This window comes from Prinia subflava, chromosome 11 (assembly GCF_021018805.1).
Source record: "Prinia subflava isolate CZ2003 ecotype Zambia chromosome 11, Cam_Psub_1.2, whole genome shotgun sequence".
Taxonomy (NCBI): Eukaryota; Metazoa; Chordata; class Aves; order Passeriformes; family Cisticolidae; genus Prinia; species Prinia subflava.
In genome coordinates, this window is record NC_086257.1 from 6,550,370 (window position 1) to 6,575,353 (window position 24,984).

A 24,984-nucleotide genomic window follows, 5' to 3' on the forward strand; every position below is an offset into this window, starting at 1 on the left:
GGTAAAGTTGTTGAGCTAACCTAGAGTTCAACTGATTCACCTAATGCAATGAAATATCTTAGACAAATCTATGATTATAAATATATATTTCCAGGGTAGTGTCTGTTGAAGCAAAGAAGGGTTCTGCAGATGGCTTTAACAGGACTTTCCACCATGGAGCACTGGCAATGTGCAGCAAATGTTCCTTTGCCTTTCCCACTACTCTCCTTTTTCCTGTTTGCTTTAGGGGAGAGTTTGGTTGTCTTAATCTTACCTGCTTGCTTAGTAAGGGAGGCTCAAACTCTTACTGAATATAATGGAAGTCCTTTTGAGTTTTCCTTGGTTAGTTTCTTGACATCTGTTTCCCAAGACATCTTCATTTGCTACTAAAGCTGTTTGGTGGCAGCTTTGTTCTTCAGTGTGCATTGTCAGCATTAGTCATTGAAGGAATATGCTGACCAACAGTAGGGCAATTTTTGCTTTTTGACTTTGCTTTTTTATTGCTTATTGATCTTGCCCTGTAAGTTGTTCTACAGGCTCTACAGAGGGGAGGGAGGAGTTGCTCAGAGTTCAGGCAGACAAGTCAAATTAAAAATGAATTGGAAAAGAAAATAAGATTATTCTTTTGTTCTTACAGGAAGAATAAGGCCTTAAAATGAGGAATCTCCAATGCAAGATAATGATTCTGATAAATAGCTTAAATATGTTTTTGTAGTGAAATATTTCAGTGCTTCACAAAAAAGCAGAAGTATCAATGCCCAGAAAGGTGGTGGTTAGCTCAGAGGCAGATGGAGGTGGATAGTTTTGACTTGCAGTTGAAATGGTTGCTTTAAACTTAAGGAGCTAGCTCAGAAAACAGATTTATTGAAGGCTGACCTTGCTTTTTTGCCATGCATGACTGCATTTTTTCTTTCCCCTCAAGTCTAATTAGTTACCAATTCTCCCTTGAAGGAAGATCTACTTTTGTAGGGAGCACATATCAAGCAGTTTCTGAAATGTTTCTGTAATGTATTGAAACTCCTGTTGGCTTTGATGTTAGTGATTTAGATTTTAAATAGTATATAATCACTTGTCTCATTGTCCTCCAAAGTCATAGTAATTCACATGAGTTGATGTAAGCACCTTGCTGGCTTTCAGTTCCTTTACAGAAGCCTGATATAACAGCTGTTTGGAGTCCTTTGCATTCTAATTATTCAAAACTTGCATTCAGAAAGTCTGTGTTAATTCAGGTTTACTTGTTCATGTTTCTGAACATGCTTCTGAACTCTTTGGCCCAGTTTTCTAAGTGTTTGTGCTCAGAGAATAGGGTCAGAGTTGGTTATATTCATTCTTTATTGAAATAACTTTTTCTTTAGCAATTGTTTCATATTAAGCTGAAGTTGTATTTTACTGGTGTTTATTTTCTTATGAAAATGAGTGTCACTTAAATTTTGGAAGCCTTAAGTGCACTCAGTTTTTCCTAAAATATGTTACTCTGTGATATTTAGAGAATAACAAGACTTATTTCTGCAACAGAGATTGGTAAATACAATTTTACTCAAGTTCTCTTGGTCTTTACATTTTCCTGCTTTGCTTAAGAAGTAAGTTTAAATGGGTATTAATTATTGGTGTCAAGTACAGGCAGGTGCCAGTCTCTTTTTGCAGCAGAATGTGTGTTTGACTGATGTTCTGATGGCCTCTGTGCTGGCATCACCTGATAAAGGAGCAGGTGTCCAAATGCTTCAGAGCATAGAAATCTCAGCTGAGTAACTTGAAAATAGGAATATTGACCAAGATCCTTTTGTAGACTACTTCAGCTGCTCACGTGTGTGTGGAATCCTTTTCCTTTCTAGTGTTAATTGTAGAGAATTTGTAATGAAAACAAAGCCAAATTAAAGATAATGGTAAATATTTGTTTTTTTCTTTTTGTTCGGGTTTCACTGGGGTTTTTTGTGTATTTGTGTTTTCTTTGTGAAGGTTTTTCCAGTCAAATCTGAGCATGACTTTTTTCTTGGCAGAGAAATTTCTCGATGTCTGTAAACAGTGCTGCAGTCCTGCGGTTGACGGGACGCGGAGGAGGAACGGTGGTGGGGGCTCCTCGAGGTCGAAGTTCCTCTAGAGGTCGAGGTGAGCTGCCAGTGGGATGTGCTGCAGTGTATCCAGGTGATCCAGGACAAAGCTGCTCAGAGATATGAAGTGCAGCTTGGCTAGAACCATGTGTTCTCATTCTCAGAGTCGTTTCACTTCAAGCTTTGAAATATTTCCAACAGGGTGCTGCTGGAGAATGAATATTGCGTTCAGTGATGATTCTGCACATCTTAGTGCACAACTGGTATCTCTCTTATATGCCTTTGCAGGTTGGTGGGTGGGAAAGCAAAAGGCAAAGGCAGTTTTGGGGTGGAATATGAAATTCTTTGGTTAGAATTGTTAGAAATAACTTTATTAAAAGCATAAAACCAATTTATAGGGAGAGGGTAGAAAAATCTATGAATGTATTTAAGACATCGAGGTTGTAGTAGGTTGTGTTCAGTGTTCTGAAAACCCATCTTCATTTGTTAACATCCTGAGCATAAACATTAAATAGAAAGATATAATCAAATTTGGAAGACATTTTGAGTCTTTCCAGTTTTAGTGCATCACTGTAGTTGATGTCTCATCCAGGATCACCTCAAACATTTCCAAAATCAATGGAGAAAATGTCCTGAAGCCATATTGCTAAACTCAAATCAAATTGTTAAACCCAGAATTTACCTCAGCAGTTCTCTTTCAATGAGAGTCCACTTCTATGGACTCTTTTTTAGGGGTTTTTATATGTGATGGGTTGCATTTAGAATAGGAGGAAGCTAGTAACTTGGAAATACTGAGTAAATAATCTTGTAACCTCTTGTCTTTGCAGATGCTTAGGTGAGGTCTCTCTTAGAGCCCTTTTAAATTTAATTCCATATGTCCTTAATGGGTGATATTTTCAATAAGATCTTCAGAAAGTGCTTTATATATAATTAGATGCTTGACCAGAATTTTGCTTTGATTTAAAGTGTTTTCTTACTTCTGTTCTTAATCCTTAATTTTGCTTTCTTTTTAGTTTACATATTTCAGATATTTGTAGATTGTTGTCTGTCTTCTTGTGGTTGCTTCCCAGCTAAGATATTAATTTAAAGCTTTGAGATTATCACTAGATTTTCCTGTTGCTTCCCCTTTGTTTGTCGTTGTATTTGCACAAATGCTCAGGGTTTCATTACAAAAGTGTGCACGTGTATATAGATGTGTGTACTCATTTGAGAGTTGTTGCTTTTTTTGTTTATTTTAAGGTGTGTGTTTCTACCATTTATGTTTCACTTTTGCTAGGAATGTGTATATTGTCTGGTTTTTTTAGCTGCATCAAGACTTAATTCTACAAATTATATTATTGCTGCTTAAAATTTGGTGATTTGAGATCATACACCCACTAGTATGCTCTCTAGTTTCAATATCAAGAGATTTTGACCATTTCTAATTTGGCAAACCCTTTATTTTGCTTTCTTTTGTCAATTTTTTTGTTTTCTTGCTGCACTATTAACAATGCCATCCTTACGCAGTGAGCCGTGGGTTGTTTTTTAATTGCCCTCACCAGTTGCAATGAGGTTGTAAGGCTAAATGTGGCAGAATATGGCTCTAATCCAGTAATTCCATTATTGAGTTTACTTGTATACATGACTGTTTTGTTTGGCAGTAAGGTTTGATTCCTTACATTTTAGTGGACAGATCTTAAAATGTATGCAGTATTAAGACTGTTTGAAAGCTGCTGCATGTATTCCTGGTTTCCTGTATTTCATTTTTAATATTTGTTTAGAAATACTAGCAAGATCTTTGCTGCAAAATTAATAGTTTTCACTTTCTTTTTTGTTTTGTCCTAATTTGATCTTTTAATGTGTTGGAATCGTTATATGGTGTGCTTGTTAGGCTGCTCTCACTAAGCTGCAAAGGACACATTTCTGCAGTAAATTTCTTCAGCTTTCTGAGCTTTCCTTCTTTCATTGATCCTGGTTGCTGCTTGTTTCTTCCATTCTTCTGCTCTTTTTCTCATGAGCAATTAGTGATGGGTTCTAGGCATGATGAGTCTTCCCAAAGTTTCTATATCAGAGCAGAGAAATTAAGGTTTTTGCCAGGACAAAATGGTACCATTTTCATAATTATATATTATGCTGTTGTAGCCAAGGTCTTTCTTCCCATAGTTATTTATGAAAATTCAATATAGGACTATTTACAATTTACAAAAACATTGCTTGGAAGTAGCAGGCTTTAAATGTAATTTTGTTTTTTCAAGTTACAGTGAAAAGGACTTGAAATTTCTTGGGAGTTTGTTCACTAAATGAGCTGCCTCACTTAACAGTTGGAAAACATTTTTATTGCACTGCAAAATTGCCTGGGTTCAAAAGGTTTTCTGCAGTTTTCCATGAACTTTAGATGGTTGTGTGCAGCAAAGCTGCTGCCGAGTTAGTGTGGTCTTCAGCTTTACCAAAATGAGATTTCTGTCTTGAAGGGACTTGCACCACAGCAGCTTTACAGAGGAATTTGCATGTGTGCTTGGGTTTGTTAATGAAGTTTCCCGACTGAGGCACAAACCACGCAATTGTGTTCCAGCATTTGAGAGCACGAGAAGCAAATGTGGTGGATTGGCAAGGGAAAGAAAATGCTGGGAAAGGATGTAAGGGGTAGAACCCTAAATGGGTTCTTACCAGTATTTAAAACTGCAAGATTACACTCAGTAAATATTTTCTGGGTAGTTACCGCAACTTTTACTGACAACACTTATGTTGTGATGATGAGAACATGGTAACTACTTGGAAATTACTTTGATTTTTGGTTTAGTGGGTTTTTTGTGTGTTGGGTTTTTTTTTAAAAAAAGAAATTGTAGTCTCTGAAGAAACCAAGTAACCTGCACGTGACTCTCTTCTAATTGACTTGTTTTCCTGGGAGCTCCCTGCGGTGTGCAGTTAAGCCCCGTGCTTTGTGCTGGCAGGACTGGAATGTCAACATTCATGAATAAGAGCCTCAGATGAGGAGAGATTTAAATAGTCCCTGGAATGGGCTGTAAGCTCACAGACACTTTGTTTTGTAGCTGTTCTCCCTTTTGGTTAAGACTGTTATGAGGGGTCCTTTGCTTCCTATTAGAGTTCTTTCCTTCCCCACCCACCCTCTTTGCCCTTTGTAATCTGTTTTTGCTGCTGTTGGAAAATGTCAATGGTGTGAAAATATAATGTTCACGTTTCTAAACTGCAATAGTTGAACTACAGTTATTCTGTTTTTCCCAAAGAGTATTGTGACTTTGATTGTAGATCCTAAACTCCAGTTATGCTGTCATTTCAAGAATTTACTTCTTGTATTCAGTACGGTTTTGGGTTTTTTTGTGATGACAGTTAGAATGACAATTAGCAGTTTGCTGCTTCTTACCCTCCTGCTTGTGTCTTTATTTTTACTTAAATTCAAACTTATCTATTTTTCAGGTTAGAAACTTATCTGTTATGATTGCAGTGTCTAGTGGATTGATGTCCTCATCCTGAGGTTGTTGAGAAATTGCTGAAATACAAATGACACATTTGCTCCACTTAATTATTAAATGGAAGCATTTATTGACATTTATTGACTTTGTATTCAGTACTTTGTGCAACATATGCATTTAGTCTGCTAAATGTGTAATTTAGTGTGCCAGGTATTTTTTTTTCAGAAGTGGCATTCTGTTTAAAATAATCCAAGGAGTGCAGAAGCAGAGTGTCAGATGGTGTGCTCACATGTGCAGTTTTATCCTCTGTGCAGGCATTTCTCGTGCATTCTCTGCCCAGCATTGGCTGTGCCCTGGTGTGCAGTTTCAGGTCACACCCACCCACACGGTACCTGCTGAGTGACTGGCTTTGCCCACCACAGTTTCCCTGGCTGGCTGCTCCTCTTCTGCAGTGTCCCACTCTGTTCTGCCTGGTGTCTGCTGGGCTTGCACGTGTGCCTGGCACTGTTGGATGGGCCCTGTTTGCACACACGGACAGGGTGGTGACACAGCCAGGGCAGAGGTGACCTCAGTAGTCCTGTCCAGTGTTGTGTGGTATCACTGCAGCTGAGTACTGTGACTCCTTAACCTGAATGCCTGAGATCAATTGTTTGGACATTTTGCAAGGTTATCTTTGAATTCAGAGCATTTTGGTGGCTGAGCACAACTGAAATACTGATGGACCACCATACTGGGGTGGTGAGTGGGGGAAGGCTTCTCAGGCTGTGATTTTACATATGGCCATTTTTAAATGGCCATAAACCACGCTGCTGATGAAACAACTGCTTCTTGCTCTTGTTCAGAACATTTGCTGTGTTTGCTGGTGAAATTTCCCGTATCTCCAGTGCTCTGGCTCTGGTGGTGTGTGTTTGCTCCCAGCAGGCAGCATGCGCTCACCCTTGCTCACCCTGCAAGGGGAGCACTGCAGCGCTGTTGCTGCTGCTCACTCTACAAGGCTGCTCTGTTTTTGGTGGGAAAGTGTATGCAACTTCCCACCTCTGCTACCTCAGAGACAGGAGATGAATCAGTGCCTTTGTTCTGTTTTGACTCTATGAACAGTTTTTGCATTATTATCTCTTGTGAGAGGAAGGAAGAGAGCTTTCCTGTAGTGAAGAAATTAGGCAAAGATTGCTATTGAATGAGCTGCTGAAACTTTACTGGCTTTTATTTGTGAAGAATAAAAACTTTGAGTCCTTTTCCAGGATTTTAGGGAACCCATAATGCTTTAACTGGATAAACATCATGCTATTTTTGATGTTATATCACCTCTTCCTATTTCTCACCTTTGAAATTTGTTTTACACTTGTGACTGTGGTGAACCTTGTAGTATCAGACTTGCCATATCAAAGGTGTTTCTAGTTATTCTCAGAGGTCTGATGCTGATTTCTCCCCTCTTGAATGCTCAGTCAGCTCCTCTGCCTCTCCCTGCGTTTGTGTAAAAACAGCTACACTGAATATGGCATGGGCTTGCTCAGCTCCATAGCTTCCATAGTCTAGAAGGCATCTTGGCAAGAGAGTAAGGACTGAGTAAAACACAAAGGTGAGCAGGCTCAGCTGCCAGATGCTTGCAGCTCAGCATATTTCCAGAACCAGACCTTTTTTTTGAGTTTGTCCAGGCTTCATCTGAACTTGGACATTCTCAAAACTCTGTGGTAAGGAAGGCTGCATCTCTGTGATTCTGGGAGATCTGCCACTGATTGGCTTTGCTGGTGATAGAATAGGATAGGTTTGTCTAAAGAGGGATGTTAAAATTGTTCCTTATACACCCTGCAACCTGTTCTGCCTGATACAAAAGCAGTTGTGTATTTAAAGACTCCCGACTGGATTATCTATGGATCACTTTTCTTTTTCTCTGCCTGCAAAGCAAGTTTCTGCCCTTTGCCCCTGCCACCCCTTAGAAGAGATTTGGTATAGAATAATAGAGAAACTGTTGTAACTGTCTCAAATTTTTCTATTTATACAATACTGAAACATGATATGATTTCCTTGATGCAGGTGTCTTTAGATTTTAAATGTAGAGGCTTTTTATTGCTACTTTCTCCAGAAGACTAGAAGAACTGCAGTTCATTCTGAAGTTGTTTGTTTCCTGTTTCGTTTGTCATGGTCTTGCTCCTGCAGATCCCTGGCCAGGTTTGCACCTTGTGTTTTGAGGTGTTATTTGCCTTGAAGCCAGGAAGAGAGAAATATGAAAAGACTGATGTTTGAGATACTTACCCAGCCAAGAATTCCTGTTACCAGGTGCTTTTGAGGTTTTAGAACTTGACTGTGGAGACTGTGTGTGTATGTAGGCAGGGCATTATCCTGACAACTCAAGCTGATAGATGTTCCATTTGTTCGTCTTCTTCCCATGAGATCTTAAAATGGTAAACTAGGTGATGAGAAACGTGCCATTTCTTCTGCTGGAGCACTGTGTGAAGCAGTGTTTATCTTACATCTGGAAACTTCACCCCAGCCATTATTCTCACCAGTGCTGGAAGTTGTTTTGAAGGGCTGGGGGGGAATGTATGTGGGTGTTGTTTTTCTGTTGTGTGGGACTTGTTTTCTTTTACCCAAACACCCTATGCCTTCTCAAGCCCTGAAGATGTGCTTTGAGGTGCTTTGCTTGAGGATATATCTGTAACTTTTTGGCTTCAGGCCTGGTACTTGGTAGCTGCCTATAGAAAATCATTTACTGAAAAGGTCAGTAGGATAATGTTTAAGCTGTAGCTACTGTCATTCTTTGTTCTGACCTGCCTATAGCTGTCCTGTGATCCTTCTTTTCTTCCCACTGATCCTGGGGGAGATTTTTGCTGGCAGTCAGTAGAACTTAATAGTGGTGAAGCTTTCTTCTTCTTTATGATCTTTGACAGTAGTAATTAGGAGTACATCCACAGTGCAGTGCCATTATATTGGAGGTTGCTGTTAAAAGTAATCTGATTTTTGTGTGTGAAGCGCACATGTGCAGTGTGGATGTTGTGTGAACAATGCATAGTTACTTGGTAAATTCTCTTGGGTAAGTATCTGTGGTTTTCTGCATCGTATTTATTTCAGAATTGTTTGCCTGTTCTGTCTGGTCTTGCACTTCTTGATAAGAATTTTTGCATAAGACTTTCTTCAGACATTGTTCCTTTTTCCTTTTGTCCCAGATAATTTCACTGGGGCTTAAGACTGCAAGATCAGTTCTCAGGGACACCAGGAAAGGGAAACCTACCTGATTCTTTCAACTTATATTATTATTTATACAAACACTTGTGTTTTTTGTCTTTTCAGGCAGAGGCCGAGGAGAAAGCGGTTTCTACCAAAGAAGTTTTGATGAAGTGGAGGGTGGATTTGGGCGAGGAGGGGGCAGGGAAATGCACAGATCACAGAGTTGGGAGGAAAGGTAACAGAACTCTAGCCCTTAAAGTTTTTTACACACATCTGTTCAGCTTCCATTTGTGCCTTTTGACTTCATAAAAACACTTTAGGAAAGGTAATTAGTTTATATCTGTGAGTGAAGTGTCTGAATTTCTAAGATGGAGTCAAACACAGTAATGTTTCTTGAGGCTCTGAAGAAAGTAAAAGAACATTTCTTGCAGAGAATTTTTTGCTGAGTTCCTGGGAAGAAGGAGCTTACTGCTTTAAGAGAACATAAATTACGACAGTTCCAATGGAGTACTGGTGCTAAGGATTTGCTTCAGTTTTAGTCTTGACATTGTTCACAGTACTTAGGGGCACATTTGAGAACATACCCAATCCCAAGGGCCGTGTGTATTGGTGTTCCTGACAAATTCAGTTCTCACTTGGACCTCTAAAGGTATTGTCCATCAAGCTCTGATTTTAAAAAAGAAAAACCATGTAAAGAAAACCAGCAAAACCTATACCTAAAATGAGTTTTTGGAGTAGTTCCAAACCCTTATTTGAAACTTGTATTCTACCTTTCTAGGGGAGACAGACGCTTTGAAAAACCAGGGCGAAAAGATCCAGGTATGGTTTTGTTACTGTGTGGGCAGAAAATGGGAGGGAGGAGCAGGGTGTGTCTGGGGGAAGGGACCTGTGCATATGTCAGCCTTTCTTATTGCTCCAAGTATATTGTTGATACAAGGTTCATGATGCTGTGGCAGGTTGCTAAGCGTTGTTTCCCTTACTTTGTGTTGTTCTCACTACTGGACATTTCATTGTGATAGATAAGAAACAAGTGGACAAAGCAGGTTCTGTTTGTTTAATGAAGTTGTGATGTCTACAACTGGAACTGAGTTCCTGTACCTCTCTGAAAGCCTTTGCTGATGAACAGGCGTGCTGTGGTAATACGCCTTTCTTCAGCCCAGCTTTAAACATTCCTGGTGTGGGCTGTTTTGGTACCCAGGACTTCTTGACCATTTGAACTTTAATTTTTTTGAATGCTTGCTAATGTGAGAGAGATCCCAGCAGTGTCCTGAGGTTCCCATGCTGATGGATTTACTGTTGATCAAATTAGTTAAGTCATCATCTGAACCTCCTGTTATCTGCTCTTCTTTCTCTTGTTCCTCCCCTGTTCTGTTTCTGAAGTGCTGCACACTGGCCATGTTCTGGCAGAATGCTGGATCCTTAATTGTGGCCTAGTACCTCTGAACATCCTGCTGAACTTGAATTGTAGTAGGTTTGTCATCTTGGAGAGGAAACACAGACATTCTGAGGGTGATGGGAATATCAGGGCAGCTCTGGCTACCTGGGAGCTGCGGTGACTTTTGCTGTGTGGGCTCGTGTGTTGCTTGTTCTCTGGGATGCCTGTTCTCTTTCTCCATGGCATGTTTCCATGTGCATGGAGCACAGCTCTGCCTGCTGAGAGGTTTTGTACGAGCCAGAGCTTACTGACAGCGTGTATTCTCCATTTGGGACCCACGGAGTCGTAGGCTTTGCTAAAGGAGGCTTGGCTCCATACCCTCCTTGGTAATATGCTGAGAAAGCGTAGATCAGAAGAGATAGTTGCAAGTTGAATTTAAAGACAAACCCAAAGAGATCAAAGTGTAATTAGAAGTTGACAGGAATGTATTTTAATCACTGTGTAGCTCTTGGTATTTTTGTAGTAAAAGTAGCATAAATTGCCATATTTATAATTTTTCAAATTACCATGGTGACACATGCCATAGGAGTTTGCTTTCAAAGTTCTTCCAGTCCTCTCACCATATAGGAATTGATGTTCACAGCCTCTAAAGAGTGCTTTTATTTTTCTGCTTGTGAAGTTGAATGTCAACACAAAATCAATATGTGCATGTTTTCCTTATTGTCTCCTTTAAAAAGAGGATACTTCTAGAAAATAATTTTATATTGGTCAGAGATTGACCAGTTTTAAATGTCAGTAGTGAAACTTTGGACTTAAGTGTATCTGTATAGTCAGAATTTTTTTAGGCAAAAAAATGGGAGATAGTAAGTACTACTGAGATTACAGTACTGCATTTTTTACAGAAGAAAAATGGATATAGAGGTAGTATCTACTAAGTTGATTTAGTTTTATTTATTTAGCTCCTTGTTGTTGTGATTAGAAATACAAGGCTATAGAATATACCACATTTCTGATAAAGACAGATAAAAATATTGCATATTGGTATATGATTGGATGTGTTTGTCAGTGTGAATTGAAGAGGATTTACAGTGTGTAGAATGTCCTTACAGAAGCTGACTTCTGCCAGAGGTTAATCTGCAGCTGGTGTAGAGCATTTGTGTTTATAGCAACTGCTAGTGATCAGGGCTATTGAATGCATCTTCCAGGAGCTGTTCCCTAGGGAAGGAAAATAGTGTCTTTGATACAATTTATTGGAAACTCATTGTGAGAGAAGATGTGCTTATTCTCAGATTATGAAGCTTTTTGAGTACCTAATTGCTCTTCTTCAGTCTGTTTCTCCACTTTGTCAGTATGAGAGGCAAAAGTCTTTCAGTCTTTCTGGAGTTTTATTATAAAAATATTGTTCTAACAATAATATTGCTATGTTAGAGGTTAATGTTGCAGTAAGTGGGAAGACCGTTTCTCTCCCCTTTACTTCCAAAGAAAGATAAGGTGGAGAGCACAAAAATATTGATAGAAAACATTGGTCTATTCTGACTCAGGCCTTGGTTAATTACAATTAATTATTGTTATGGCTTTCCAATGACAAAATATTTTGAGTGTGAGAGAGGGATACAGATGTGCCAAAAGAAGTCCCAGGTTAACAGCAGGCACTAGTATCCACACAAAGCTATGGAAGCCAAAGGGAAAGGAATTGGCCTACAGGTTATAATTCAGGCTCACCTGCTTTAGCAGATGCCTGTACTAGGTTCTGTTACCTTGGTTAAACTTAGTTTAGGATTTTATTCTATAATTTTACCGTGCTTCAGTTTTTCCTTGCTGTTTCATAGGGCCTTGGATTCAGATTATGTAATTTAGTGGGTTGCAAACTTTCTCATGTTCTTTATTCTGGATGATCTCATTAGAGAATTATTAAGAGATCAAATATTGAAACACTTCTGGGTATTTGTAATGGAGGACAATGCAAGAACCCTCAATTAAAAGTAAAGATATTAAAAAAGTAATAGAAATTTAACAAATGCTTCTCAAATATGATCAGTATGCTGTTCCTAAAAATTAATGATTGCTTTTTCAGTGCTCACAACAGTTTGCAAGGTCACATTTGACTGATTCTCACAATGAGGAGTATCTGTTCCTGGTTTAAGCATGCAGATTGACCATGCACAAAGTATTTGCAAGTTTCTGTTGCAGATGGCCACAGTTCTGACAGACTTAGAACCCAGATTGTTTCTGGAAGGCTGAGGCCATTAGCAAAGAAAATGAGCAAGTTGCTTTCATGAGCATGTCTGTCTCTTCACAAAAGCTGCTTAATTTTCTGTGCAGTCTCCTGGCTAATACCAGCTTAGTAGCTGAAGGGATTTGGTTTGTTACCAGCAGTTACAAACTGGTAGTGAATAATTGTTATGTAGTTTAAACAAACGTGTTCCTAAGTGAGTTGTGAAACCTGGTTGAGTTCTGTTTAATGTGTGGGTTTTGGTTAGGTTCAGAAGTCTTGAATATAAAAAGTGTGTTCAAGTGGCTGTAAAAAGGGTGTTGAATTTCTTTGAGTTGTACTTTCCCTCGCTCTGCCTGGCTTGTTCTCCTGCCATGCCTTGCTGGCAGGAGGTGCATTCGCAGAAGGCTCATCACCAGTTTTGCCCTTGCTGTGCTAAAGCATGGAGTGCTGTGTTGGCACAGCAGAGCCCATCAACAATTATCCTGGGCTTCTGCTCCTCTTTGGGCCATGGCATATTTACAATGCTTTGACATCCATGGTTCACCAGTTCTCTGGAACTGTAAAAGCAATATTAATGTATTTTCTGCCCTTGTTCTGAAGTAACTACACAGTTCCTTGTCTACTTTGCTTCTGCAGTAACACTCAGCTTTGCATTGCAAAATGTAATGTTTGAAATTGCATTTAGCACATAACATATTTTTTCGTTATACTTGCTGTTGTACTCCCTTTTAAACCAAATCAAAAAAGAGAAAATTGTTTTAAAACCAGGACAATTTCAAAGTATCAGGTCATGTAGAAATCAAACAAAACAGCCCACCTTTTATTAGATGTGGATTGAAATTAGAAATAGCTTTACATCCCTTTGGCTCTAATAATGAGATTGTAGTTCCATGTGATATATGGGGAAAAAAATGCCTCACCCAGAATACTGGCAAAGAGAATACTCAGTACCTCACACAGAATGCTGCCCTATTTCAGCCTTGACATGGGAATCTGTTCTACTTCTCTTAACACTGGTTTTTAATTGGTAGGACTCTTACCAGTGTCTTACATTGATAGAGAATGTCGAAAAATGCAAGAAATAATTAAAAGTTACTGGTGTTGATGCAAGGATGGAAAAGGGTCTTTAAACTGTGTGAGTCAACAACTAAAAATACTGTGATGAAAAGGGATGAAGGCAGAGTAACTTGATAGTGTGCTGCTCTCCAAGCTCTGCAGTAATCAAGAATGTTTGTTGATGGAATTAAGTTTGAAAGTGATTTTGGGAATGTCTGTGATAAATCTGTCTGAGGTCTGCAGTGGGGGAAGGCAACACTTGGAACAATTTTGGGATGAGAGCTCAGTTGGAACAAAAGCGTGGCCCTTCTGCTTCATTCCCCGACCACGTGTGGAACGCTTCTGTGGGGTGGCTCCCCCTTTCCCCAGACCCTAAACCAAAGTAGCTTTTTGCTGACCCCATTTGGGGGGTCAGTAAACACTTGAACACACTTCAGTGAACAGTTTTGTGACTTGAGAATTCAGTTTAAACTATCTCATCAGATAGCTGGAGACCATTTTTCCTGCTGCTGACCACTGGGGTGAATTTAAGAGGAAGTATATTTGGTAGTGTCTTATGCTGTGAAAGTTGCTATTTATGCCATCTGGGTTTCTGGGAAAAGTCTTTTACTTTTGAAAGGTAACTTTATTTTAATTCTACTTGAGTGTTCAGGTATGAACACCTAATAGGCACTGCTTTTGTTGAGAGCTTGGAAATGGTTATCCATTGTTGTGTTTTTCCTTTAGCATCTTAAATTATTTAGGCACTTCAGAATGGCATCTTAATTGCAGTAGGTTTATGAGGCACTTAAATACAGAAGTCTCATGTATAGTTTGTTTTAATTTTTTATTTCAAAATTGATTCAAGTGTCTCTAAATATTTTTTGTGCTGTGTGTACAGGCAAAGATTGATGTTAGAAAGCATAAAATATCAGTGGATGCAGTTCTACTTCTCATATATATAGTGTATCCTTCTGGGTCACATATACTTGAGGCAAGCAATGCAAAGGTGAAAACATGTGGAATGTATGGGCCTTTGAAAAAACCCCTACGTTCATTCATTTGAAACAGTCTTTTTTTTTTTCCACTGCTAAATAATTTATTCAGTGTTTTCAAATGAGAAAGAACTTCCATTGCAGTATTTGTCATATACACTCAGATTTTTTGATAGTGTCTTCATAGACCTGTTTGGGAGTGAGACGTTCTCTTAATTGGCAGAATGAAGAACTGCACTTAGTATTTGCAATTCTGCTTAATAAGCACAGCCAGAGTGCTGTTCACTGCCATGAGAGATTGGCAGGACTTTCAGCCATCTGAAAAATGATGCAAGTCTGTATTCTCAAAGAGTTAAGAGAACAGAAAAGCTAGGCTCTTGGATGAACAGTTACTTATACCAGAACTCACGTCTTTACTGAATGACCCCGTATCGTTTTCTGCTTTTGTTTTGTTGTCCATTTTGTCATAAGCTGGTTAATTCTGACTTCAGTCAGCTTTGGGAGTTCTGAAGTTCTCTCCTTTCAGGGTCAGCGTGGCTTTAATCACAGTCTGGTGAATCCAGCAGATAGCTCTTCCAATTTCCCAAGATTTAGTACCGGGATTCATGCACCTGACTTCATGCTGGGTGGTTAATGCAGTCTCTCCTCAGTGGGCACACAAGTTCTCTTCACTCTGTATATCACATTGTAATCAAAAGGATGGGACTACAAGAGAGATCACTAGAAGATGGCAGGGCAGGCAAGGAAGTAAGTTTTTAAATGGAACCCACAAGTTTAATGTAATAATAATTAAAAAAGCACAAAGTTCAAGGTCTGTTGTCTCTACTCTGTGAAGCCAGTCTCAGAGAGCTGGAAGCTGTCGGTGTGCTGTCCATTGATGCGGATCTCCTTGTCAGTCCTTTTTGGACTCTTTGAGTCAGCTGCAGCTGGGAGCTCAGGAATAGTCTTGTCAAAATTCTCCATCTGGATCTGGTATTCACCTTTGGCATTGCGGGCCAGCAGGGAGGCAAAGCGGTGGTACACCAGGATCTCTGACTGCAGGTAGGATGTTCTCCTCTGACACGTGTCTCCTGTGCCCTCCTGCACAGCTGACAGGAAGATGACCAGCTCAAAGTGGTGAGGAGCTTCTCTCTGAAGGAGAGCAGCCAGCGGGCTGGATGCAGTGATGGAGTGGTAGTAGGTCAGTGGGAAAATGAAAAAAGGACACTCATGCTGACTGACGCTGTCCAGGTGGAAGTCAATGCTAGTTTGATGCAGCTGCCCACTCTCCTGCTCTTGGTACAGTATAGCAGAGATCTGGACGCTGGTCAGGGGGCTGGAGCGAGTGTTGGCCACCTGGAACATGAGCTGTGGCTTCCCCTCGGTGTGTGTGACCACGGCGGAGCGCGAGAAGCGGATGGAGAGTGCCCGGTTCTTGGGGCGCGCAATCTTGGCCACGAAAGCACCTGGAGCGTGAGAAAGAGCAAACTCAGTGTGAGCACAGGGCCTGGGCTGGCTCCCTGCAGGCTCCAAGGGAGCAGGAGCAGGCTGAGGCTGCACAGACTGATTGAAAACTGCTAGGTTGGCATCACTCTAAACTGCTTTTGTTCAGAAAAGCACAGCTTTCCTAAAATGCTTATTTTTATAAATTATGTTCACTTATTAATACTTGGAAGTTAACTGTAGCTGTAAGGAGGCTATTAGCTTGCCACAACTTACTGAAATTGGTAATAGGAACTGATCTTGTTATGTTACGCTGTAGAAGCTTTCTAATACCCAGTAAACTAACCTGTGTCTTTTCAAAGTATTTTGAATTACTTAAAATATCTTAAAGTAGCTTAAAATATCTTAAAGTATCTTAGTAGTGACATTGTAAAAACTTTCATTACATTGGGTACTGAGGGATACATAAACATTGACTTAAAGATCAGTGAAGATAGCTCAGTTAGACAAAAGCATACCTTAAAAGTCAAAACAAATTGACTTTAAATATTGTAATTACATGGTAGTAATTGAGAGAGAGAATGGTATAAAAAAGTGATTGAGAGTGATGTGCAGTGATCTGCCACAAGTATTTTCCAATGAATAGTGAAATTCTTAACTCCAGATATTTATAACACCTAATTTGTCTTTTGTTGATTAGAGGTGTTCAACTTCTAGTACTACGTAGCTGAAATCTTATCATCCTTGTAGTGGCTACTTTACTTGTTCTTCCACATATCAAAATGAACAGTATTTATTTCTAGCTCTATTCTTAAATCCACTTGTTACACCTATTGTGTGTAAAGATGCAGTAGGAAGGATTACCTGTGAGGAAGGCTTCTAGCATGAGCCCCAGGACCATCTGGATTGCCAGCAGTGCAATGGCACTGGGACAGTCCCCGCTTGGGAACATGGTGCCGTAGCCAATCGTGAGTTGTGTCTCCAGCGAGAAGGAGAAGGCGGCTGTGAAACTGGTGATGTACTTGACACATATAGTGTGGTTGTCAGGTGGAGCATCGTGGTCCAGCTCCAGGTCCCCGTTCATCTCAGCCAGCAGATACCAGAGCACTGCAAAGAGCAGCCAGTGGATGACAAAGGAGGCGGAGAAGACGAGCATCATCCACCTCCAGCGCATATCCATGAGTATCCCCCACACGTCCCGCAGGTACGCCATGCCTCTGCCCTGGGCACCGGCCACCTGGAACGTGCTGTGTCCATCCTTAGTCACCAGCCTCAGGTACCTCTGAGTCAGGAGGGGAGCGCTGGGTTTGGTGTTATTGCTCTCTAGCGTGTCTGTTGTCATCTTCTAGAAAGGAGAAGAAAGGAAAAAAAGTGATACAGTGCCACATATTTGTATTTTGCCTAATGTTCACAGCTTCTGACACATCAGCAGGGGTAGGAATACTGCAGCCAACAAAGGAGGGCTTATACATTGCAATCCAGAGAAGATTAAGTCAGGAGCCTGGAGAGGAATTTACCACTGTTTGTGGTAATACTTTGCTAAAAAAGATTAGGTTTAAAAATCTGACTACTTCTCAAATTCTCCCTGCTTAGTTGTTTAAATATAAATTTCATACTTTACCTTCCTAAATTTACATTGGAGTCACATGCTTTAATTCTTTAGGGGTGAGTGGGATGGGATTAGGCATATTGTGTGTGAAAAGAAGCTGAATTTTGCTGAATCTATCAGATTTCGTAACCTCTTTTGAGCAGAGCATAATAATTTACCAATACTATTATGAATACTATTAACAGTAGTCTAGTATTAAGGAAAGAATATTTATTATATTATTTCTGTAACATATTTATGCATTTTAGGAGGATGCTGTACTTTAGCTACTAGCTCTCTCTGACGCTCCTAGCTTGAGAATTGTCTGCTGTCTGCACCCACCATGTCCAGTTAAACAGAATTACAGTATTTGGGACAGAGCTGCTTCTGGGAGTCTGAGGCTGTTTATGTAAGGATCAGGTAAAAAGAGGGCAGGAGACCAGTACAGAAAATACACTGAGACATAATTTCCAGTCTAGTCTGCGTGAGCAGTACAATTTTGATTAGTGACTAAATAAAATAGGACAGCAAGCGTGTGGGAATTAAGGTGGAATTGCAGATATGGGAAACAAAATGGATACCTGTAAGTATTTCACGTATTAGGCTCCTTTGTTTGCTTTTAAACCTCAAAGCTTGTGGAATTTGCCAGAGCTCCTGAATGTCTTTTGAAAAGACAGTGGTCATTCAAATCCATACATTTTATAAATACTGGATGTTTAAAGTTCACCTGGGACAGATTAAGTACAAGTTCGTGTAAAATAGAGACTTCATGATGTGTACAACCTATTTAAAGAAGGTTGTGAGGAAGCTTGTTTGTAGGACAACAGAGAATTTAAAAATCAGTGTAAATTCTGCAAGTGATAATTATACATGGTGTATTTAGTCCATTTTGGTTTCCTATCAATTTTTTGACTTTCCTTTGAATGATGGCTGTTTCAGTCTATTGCATTTTTTTGTAGAGGAATTGGATTTTTCCTTTCTAACAGTGTCATCTTAGTTTTCTCTTGAAATGTATTAGCAGTAAGGATCCTGATATTCAGAATGAATTTATGGTAGATGAAAATTTGTCTTGTGATCTTTGACCCCATAAACCAGCCACTTACATGACTCCTTAATCTTCAACCAAATTTTAGTGACCACAGAACATTCTCTTTTGCTTTTACTTGTGTTTAATGCCTACTGAGATACGAGGATTGACATCACAGTGACTATTTAGCTAAGATCTTTTTCTTTTCTTCTGTAGCTTCTCAAAACCATCCAGCTATTAATTCTGTCCATGCCGTAGTCACAGGGAGATGATGATGTAGATGATGAGACTAGATGATGGCCTGAGTGGAATTTGGTGGTTTTCCCCTTATTTTTAATTTTTCAGTTCACATCTCCCAGTAGGAATATTTTGAAACCATTCCCTGTGTGAAGAGACTACAGTGGCCTTGGCAAGGTTCTCCTGTTGTATTGTGCCAGGCTGCCCTTCTTGGGGGATTTTGCTTGTAGTCCATCCAGTTTCTAGCATGACCCCACACCTTCACTGATTTCTCTCTTGAGCCTGCTGCGTAGCTCCCTGACTGGTTCTGCTCGTGCTGTGCAGTAACCTGAATGCAATTACACACACTGCAGTAATCCAATGGTTAGTGCCTGGTCTGTAGGGCACAGTCCATGTGTTTGGATTTAGAGGAGCTCTTCTGGAGGCCTTAAAGGAGCTGGAAAATGGGCACCTCTGAATGGCAAGGGTGATGGGGACCACGCTGAAAATGAGCTCTGAACAGTGCCTTGGTTTTGTCATCTTAGAGTACTCACAAGAAACACTCACTTGTTTGAATAGAGAACACTTACACAACAAAATGCCTCTGAGTGCATCAGGCGTTCAAAACAAACCATCAAACCAACAAAAAACCCGAAGCAATGAAACACAACCAAAAGCCAAAAGCTTGTGTTTATCTGAAAATTCTTGTGGTACTTTGAGGGCAGGATCTGCTTTGTAGACACTAGGCAATTTGGGTTTACAAAACAAATACATGTTGTGAAAATGATTCTGTTGCTGACTGGTTGGAGACAGAAGCCTTTTCTGTGGTGTTATGTACATTCAGAAAAAAGGGAAAACGTTCTTTAGATGGTCCATTTTTTTTGGCTGCGCTTCAGATCTTCACACAAGTGCTAAGGCAGCGTTTGAACACTACAGACTTGGAGCAAGTGCTGTCAGCATTGTAGGATCTCAGATTTGTTGATTAAGGAGCTTCTTAGGGTGATGATTAATCACTTAATGTTGTCTTAAACTCTGAAAAAAGGTTCTTTGGGATTTTTTTCCATGGGGAAGGATTGATTCCTGACAGATTTTGAAGGCACTTGAGAAAAAGAACCTGCATTAGCCACCAACAGCACACTTTGGAACAGTCCTGTGTCTCTGCTCCTTGAGATTCTCAAGCAAATGAATTTGCATTCTGAGGTTAACCAGATTATGCACTGGTACAGTGCTCTGATTTTTCTAGTCTAGGACTGTTGAAAATACTAGTTTTTTATTTCAGTGGCAGGGATAGCATTGGAAATGTGGAAGCTTGAGTTCCAAACCCCTGTTTTTCAAGTGCTATTGATGGATTAAGAGCCACAAGTCTTAGCTTCTTGGAGTGAGAAAAACAGATAAGAAAGTGCAAATAGACTCTGAGAGCAGTGCATTTGGGTGAGAGTAAGAGGCAAAAGAGCAACTGCCCTGTGGGGAATAGCTTACCTAGACTGGACGATCAGTCCTCTGTATTCTCAAAAGCAGAGGCACCTTAAGAGCAGATGGGACTTTGAATTTAAAAAGTGTTAACATCTTCTGTCTACTCCTTTCCTTGCCCATAGTAAAAAAAATTAATACCTTCTTTCCTTGTTAGTGATAAACTAATGAAGTTATAAAGTACAATTTGAACCACCTGACTGAATCCCCTGCCTAGCATGGTCCTTGATGACCCCACATTAATCCCAGTTTCAGTGTGTGTTTTAGGAAAAACATTCAATTACGACTTAAAAAGAAAAATTCTGTGTTTGTTGGAGAATGCTTATGTCCACTATAACATACATGCACTGTTCCTTATCCACGTTTGTCCAGTGTTCTCTCTCAGCAACATTTATTTTACTTTATTCACTGGGTTTTGCATTTCCTGGTTCCTGACTTATGCAGTTGTTGAAGCTTTGGGGTGTTTCTTATCCCTCCATCTCTCAGCTGATAGCCGCTGACTAGAAAGACAGGAACTGTCAGAAATCACTTTTCTGAACCTCTTTTGGCATGCTGACCTGTCCCTTAGCACACATTTATTGTGTCTAATCCTTCATGTTTACCTTCTTTCAAAAGCAAATTATCACAACACCAGTATGTCTGTCAGTTCTTAGCTTTTTTTGGGTTTCAGTCTTTTTATCACCTTGTCTCTCATCCTGGCTTCTTTCTTCTATACACTCCTCTAAAACAAATCAAGGTAGGGTGAGTACCAATTTTTAAAAAAATCACAGATTCCTCCTTGTAGCAGTGGGACAGGTTCTAAACTGACTTGGCTGGCTAATGATTAATGTGTGTTAAAACCTTGCATTACAGCTTTGGGATGTTGCTTGTGTTTCTGAAATTCATGACCCAGCACATGGATCTCCCACGCTTTGCCTTTTTGATTGACATCTTCTTCCCTGTGTTGTAACAGCCTTTATTGCATTCCTATGCCATGCCACCACGTTGTTTTCCTCTCCTTTCCTCTTGCTTAGCTTTTTCTTAGGACTCTGGTAGGGTTGCAGGGCACTCATTGGCAGCACTGTCTCCATTTTCATTTGCTTTCTCAGTTGAAGGCATTCCAAGTGACACTTCCAGCCTGTTGTCAGGTCAATACACAAATGCATCTGCAAACTTTTGAGGAGCCCAAGCAAGGAGTTGTGTTCAGGGGAGACCTCTGCAGTGTTGCCCTACTTGCCCAGCTTCTAGTAACAAAGTCTGTTCTAATTGACCTTGGAAGGGATTTGAAACAGTTTATGCTGTGCTGCTTCATTCTAACAGGTCTTGAGGATCTGCAGTTTTCTGGGAGTGACTGCAAAAACTGCTTATAATTGCAGCATCATTTGAGGCTTTGCTAGAACCCTGGTGGTGGCATGCCCCTCTGGACATGTGTACGTTCCCTCTTTACTTGGCCTGGGTTTGCGTGATCTTCAGGTTTAAACCTTGTCTGCTCTGAGCTGGGATTGCAGGTCTGTTGCTGCCTCTGTGCTTTTCAACAAGAACAAACTAAGATAATTTTAAAAGGCACTTTCCATGCTATTAAAATGGCTGTTTTGTGTGTTCTTATTTTTAGATTATTGTGTATTTTTTTTAGACTGAATAGGCACCCTTGGAGATGCTCTGGTATTATTATTAAGAAATTAAGGGTTTTTCAGTACAGATGACATGACTGGATCATATAACTTACATTAAGGGACAGTCTTAAAAATGCAGGAATTCAGCTTGAGAAGCTGCATTGGTTAAAAGCTTATGGTCCTTTTGTGAGTAGAACAGTTAACATTTCAAACATATTGTCCTTTTGGTTTTGTGGCTCATGCCTCATTGAGATGAGTGGAGGTAGTTTGTGACAAAACTTACTTCTGAGCAGAGTGCAGAATTAAGATAAGTTTTCAGGACTTATTACATTTATTAGTAGGTCTTGTAAAAATGGAAACTCGAATTTGTTGGCCCCAAGTTACATTTTTTAAAGCAAGTGCCATAAAGGATAGGATGCGCAATCTCGTACTTTTGACTTTCTGTGACAGTTTATTGCAGAATGTACTTTAAAGAAAAGAGGTGGTAAAATAGAGTATGTCTCCTTTTATAGTACAGAAAACATATGCTTATATGCTTGGTTTTTGGGAAGGTAAATAGTGCTTCATTTTATATATAGTGTATTTTCACATAAGTACTCTGAGGATCCATAGGAACACTAATTCTTGGTTTTGAAGTGGACCAAACTAGTCTGGCCACTTTTAGAGTAGCAGAAAAGCAACATTTAAGTAAAAGTCTTGGTGTAAAGGCTTTAAAATATTCTAGTATATATTAAATCCTTATAAAGAAGCTTGAATACAGAATTAAATACTGATAAGAGAGGAGTAACTTGGCAGTTACAAGGGAGGGTTTTATTTGATGTAAAGCTGCGCTAATAGAAGTTTGCTGCCACCCTTTTTTTGTGAAAACGCAAAACCTTTTTTGCTGCTCTTGAAGAGCAGTCCTGGCCTGTGTGGTGCAGACTTTGCCATGGCTTGCCTAGCATGGCTGAGTTTTGCAGGACGGTGGAGTTCACTCCATGTCCCTGTGTGGTGTCCTGGGCAGCAGTGCCGGCTCGCCGTGTGCCCACAGGCACAGGGATGAATGCATTGATTGAAAACTTGAAATCTGAGATATAGTTGGAGATGGTAAAAACAAGTCTGAAGATGTGAAGCTTGTTTCTTTTAATTTGTGATGGAACTGAGTGCTGAGTGCAGCAGTGAGGGTGACTTTTTCATAATTCTTGGCCAATTTCATGACACCCAGCCGCTGTAGCTGGAGGTTGCTAATGCTCCCTGTCTGCCCAGCCTTTCCAGCATTATCTTAAAAACTTTTTGAAAAAAATGCTGTATAAAGACTTTGGTTTTGCTCTGTGTGCTCTTGGGACTGTGGTCACCTGAGAGAGTATTTTCTTCTTTTTGAGGGGCAGAAATCAGCAACCATTTTATGTAAGCTGATACTTAATTTAGCAAGCTTTAGAAGTAAAATTCTCTGCCCTGAAAAGAACTTTTGATTTCTTTGAGTAAAGAATGACATAACAATTCAAATTGTACAATAAGAAAAAAGGAAGAAAAAATATGATGGTTTTGTGTACTTACCAGTCTTCAGAGGGTCTTTGTGCAGGAGGGGGGGATGACCTGGGCTCCAGGAGAGGGGACTGCTGTGGTCTGGTGTACTGGTCCCAGCACTAGCAAGAGACTTCCCACAAGTGGTTGGTAGAGATTTAAAAAAAAAAAACCCAAAACCTTTAAAAATGGGTTTGTATGTCTCACTCCTGTGTTTATATGCTGGGGGGATTGGTTTCTATCTGAAGCTGATTTGATTGGTCATTTTGCCTGCAGGGGGGCTGGTTGGCTCTGATCATGTGGAAAAGAATGCTGGTTTGTTAGGAGCATTTCTTTACCCAACACAAAACCTTAGCAGCCAAGGAGAAATCCTCAAACATTTACTTGGAGAAGGGGTGCCTTTCCCCTCACCTCCTTAATCAAGATAATTTTTTAGGTTTGTATAACCTAAAGTTTTACATGAAAGTTGAAAAAGCCAAAATTCCCTTGAAAAAGCTGAGTGGAAAAGTTGCCATAGTGCTGCTGAAAATGGACACTGTTCACTGCTACCTTTTGTCTAACCAGTGTCAACTACTGTTTGTTTGGGTTAAGAGAGACACTCCTGTGTCTCACTGTTGCTCCACTTCTGCCTTTCCTGTTAGGTCCCAAGCTCTGGAATGTTAATGGAAAGGTGGTTGCAGCTCATGGTGCAGCCACTGGTCTCAGGAGGGTGTTGCTAAATTGCAGCCTAATGCTGCTCAGAAGATGTAGACCCGGCCCTTTCCATCTCCACATTGCTCCTTTGTGAAAACATGGAATTAATCCCAGGATTTTGCTAAAGCCTAGGAATGAAACAAGGCAGATTAGGTGGCTTGCTGATTCCATGCAGCAGATGAACCCACTTTTGCTTCAGCTGTTTGCTCTTTCACTCGTGCAATGAGAGGAGTTGTTGAGGGTATGTCCGAGCGAGCGGCTGCGCGGAGCGGTCAGGGTGCTTCCCTGCTGCACCAGCTCTGAGGACAGCTCTGGAACACAGTACTGGTTCACATTTTTTTTTTATTCCTTGGTGAGCTGCTGATGTGAGGGCTTTGACCGAACGTCAGATGTAAGAGGATCTGAGAAACAAAGGCTTTGGTTGTTTGCAGTAAAACTACTGAAGGCCTGCTGGGAAAATCATTAATGTAGACTTTCCTACTTAGGAAACAAAATCCTTCCTATTTTTTCTTCCTTAACCTTCCCCCAACCTTAATTGCAAAACATTAATTTTTTTGCTTCATTAGTATGGAACATTTTAATACATGTTCAGGCACAGCACCACAAGTTGATAGGCACAGAGTGACTTTGAGAACCAGGCCAAATAATGTAGTGCCAGGGGACTCCCACCAGTGTGACAAGGCTGTAGGACAGTGTGACTCGCCCTTCACCCTTCCCTCCACTGCAGACAGCCTCACTTAATCATAAATAGCATTTTGGTTTCAAACAGTATTTTCTTAGAAGCCATCTTTTGAACTATAGAAAACATATGCTGTGTGGTCACTGGTTTTCCAATCTAATTCAACTGAATGAATTGGAAATCTTTACACAGTTGTATAGCAGGTGAAATTGGAGAGATTGAAAATTTGAAGCTAGAAAAGGGAATTCAGAACTTCTGATCTGTCACTGGGAGTCACTTCCTGGTGTTTGTATTCTTGTGGTGTTCCTAGCATGTCCAGTAGTGTGCTAGTGAGAAGGTAGTCCTTCTCTAGAAGCATCATCTTAAGGACATTTATTTTATTTTTCTGTGGAATAAACTCAAAATTACACATTTAGGCAAAGTTAATTCAGTTCCTTTAAAAACACTGACTGCAGAGGTTTTTATTTTTATCTTCGTCTTGAGGAATTGTGTAGCAGAGAGAAGAGAGCAAGTTAAAGTCCTTAATAGATTCTCCTGGTTCTTGCCCCTCTGTAGAGGAAGCAGCAGTGTTG

The 24,984-nt window shown here is 40.1% G+C and overlaps 2 protein-coding genes across 4 annotated transcripts in view; one reads left to right on the forward strand and one right to left on the reverse strand.

The window, feature by feature from the left end:
- GIGYF2 (GRB10 interacting GYF protein 2) overlaps window positions 1-24,984 on the forward strand; it is a 75,123-nt gene that overhangs the window by 20,128 nt on the left and 30,011 nt on the right. For both annotated transcript variants that reach the window (XM_063408777.1, XM_063408778.1), the window contains exons 5-7: window positions 1,977-2,085; window positions 8,726-8,837; window positions 9,381-9,421. In XM_063408777.1, the coding sequence (XP_063264847.1) occupies window positions 1,977-2,085; window positions 8,726-8,837; window positions 9,381-9,421 (262 nt within the window). The remainder of the gene's footprint in view (window positions 1-1,976; window positions 2,086-8,725; window positions 8,838-9,380; window positions 9,422-24,984) is intronic.
- On the reverse strand, window positions 14,106-23,650 carry KCNJ13 (potassium inwardly rectifying channel subfamily J member 13). 2 transcript variants are annotated; one of them, XM_063408781.1, is made up of 3 exons: window positions 23,074-23,650; window positions 16,509-16,986; window positions 14,106-15,667 (listed from the first exon to the last, which is right to left on the reverse strand). In XM_063408781.1, the coding sequence occupies exons 2-3, from the start codon at window positions 16,984-16,986 to the stop codon at window positions 15,045-15,047; spliced, it is 1,101 nt and encodes a 366-aa protein (XP_063264851.1). In that variant the 5' UTR covers window positions 23,074-23,650; the 3' UTR covers window positions 14,106-15,044. The 2 variants fall into 2 exon arrangements, with proteins under 2 accessions (XP_063264851.1, XP_063264849.1); XM_063408779.1 differs by having other exon boundaries at window positions 16,509-16,989; window positions 23,074-23,649.

Excerpts from the sequence above, each read along its gene's own strand:
- KCNJ13 (XM_063408781.1), bottom strand. The coding sequence starts at position 16,986 with ATGACAACAGACACGCTAGAGAGCAATAACACCAAACCCAGCGCTCCC. Across the intron at positions 15,668-16,508 it reads GCTAGAAGCCTTCCTCACAG|GTGCTTTCGTGGCCAAGATT; the intron begins GTAATCCTTCCT and ends CTCACGCTCCAG.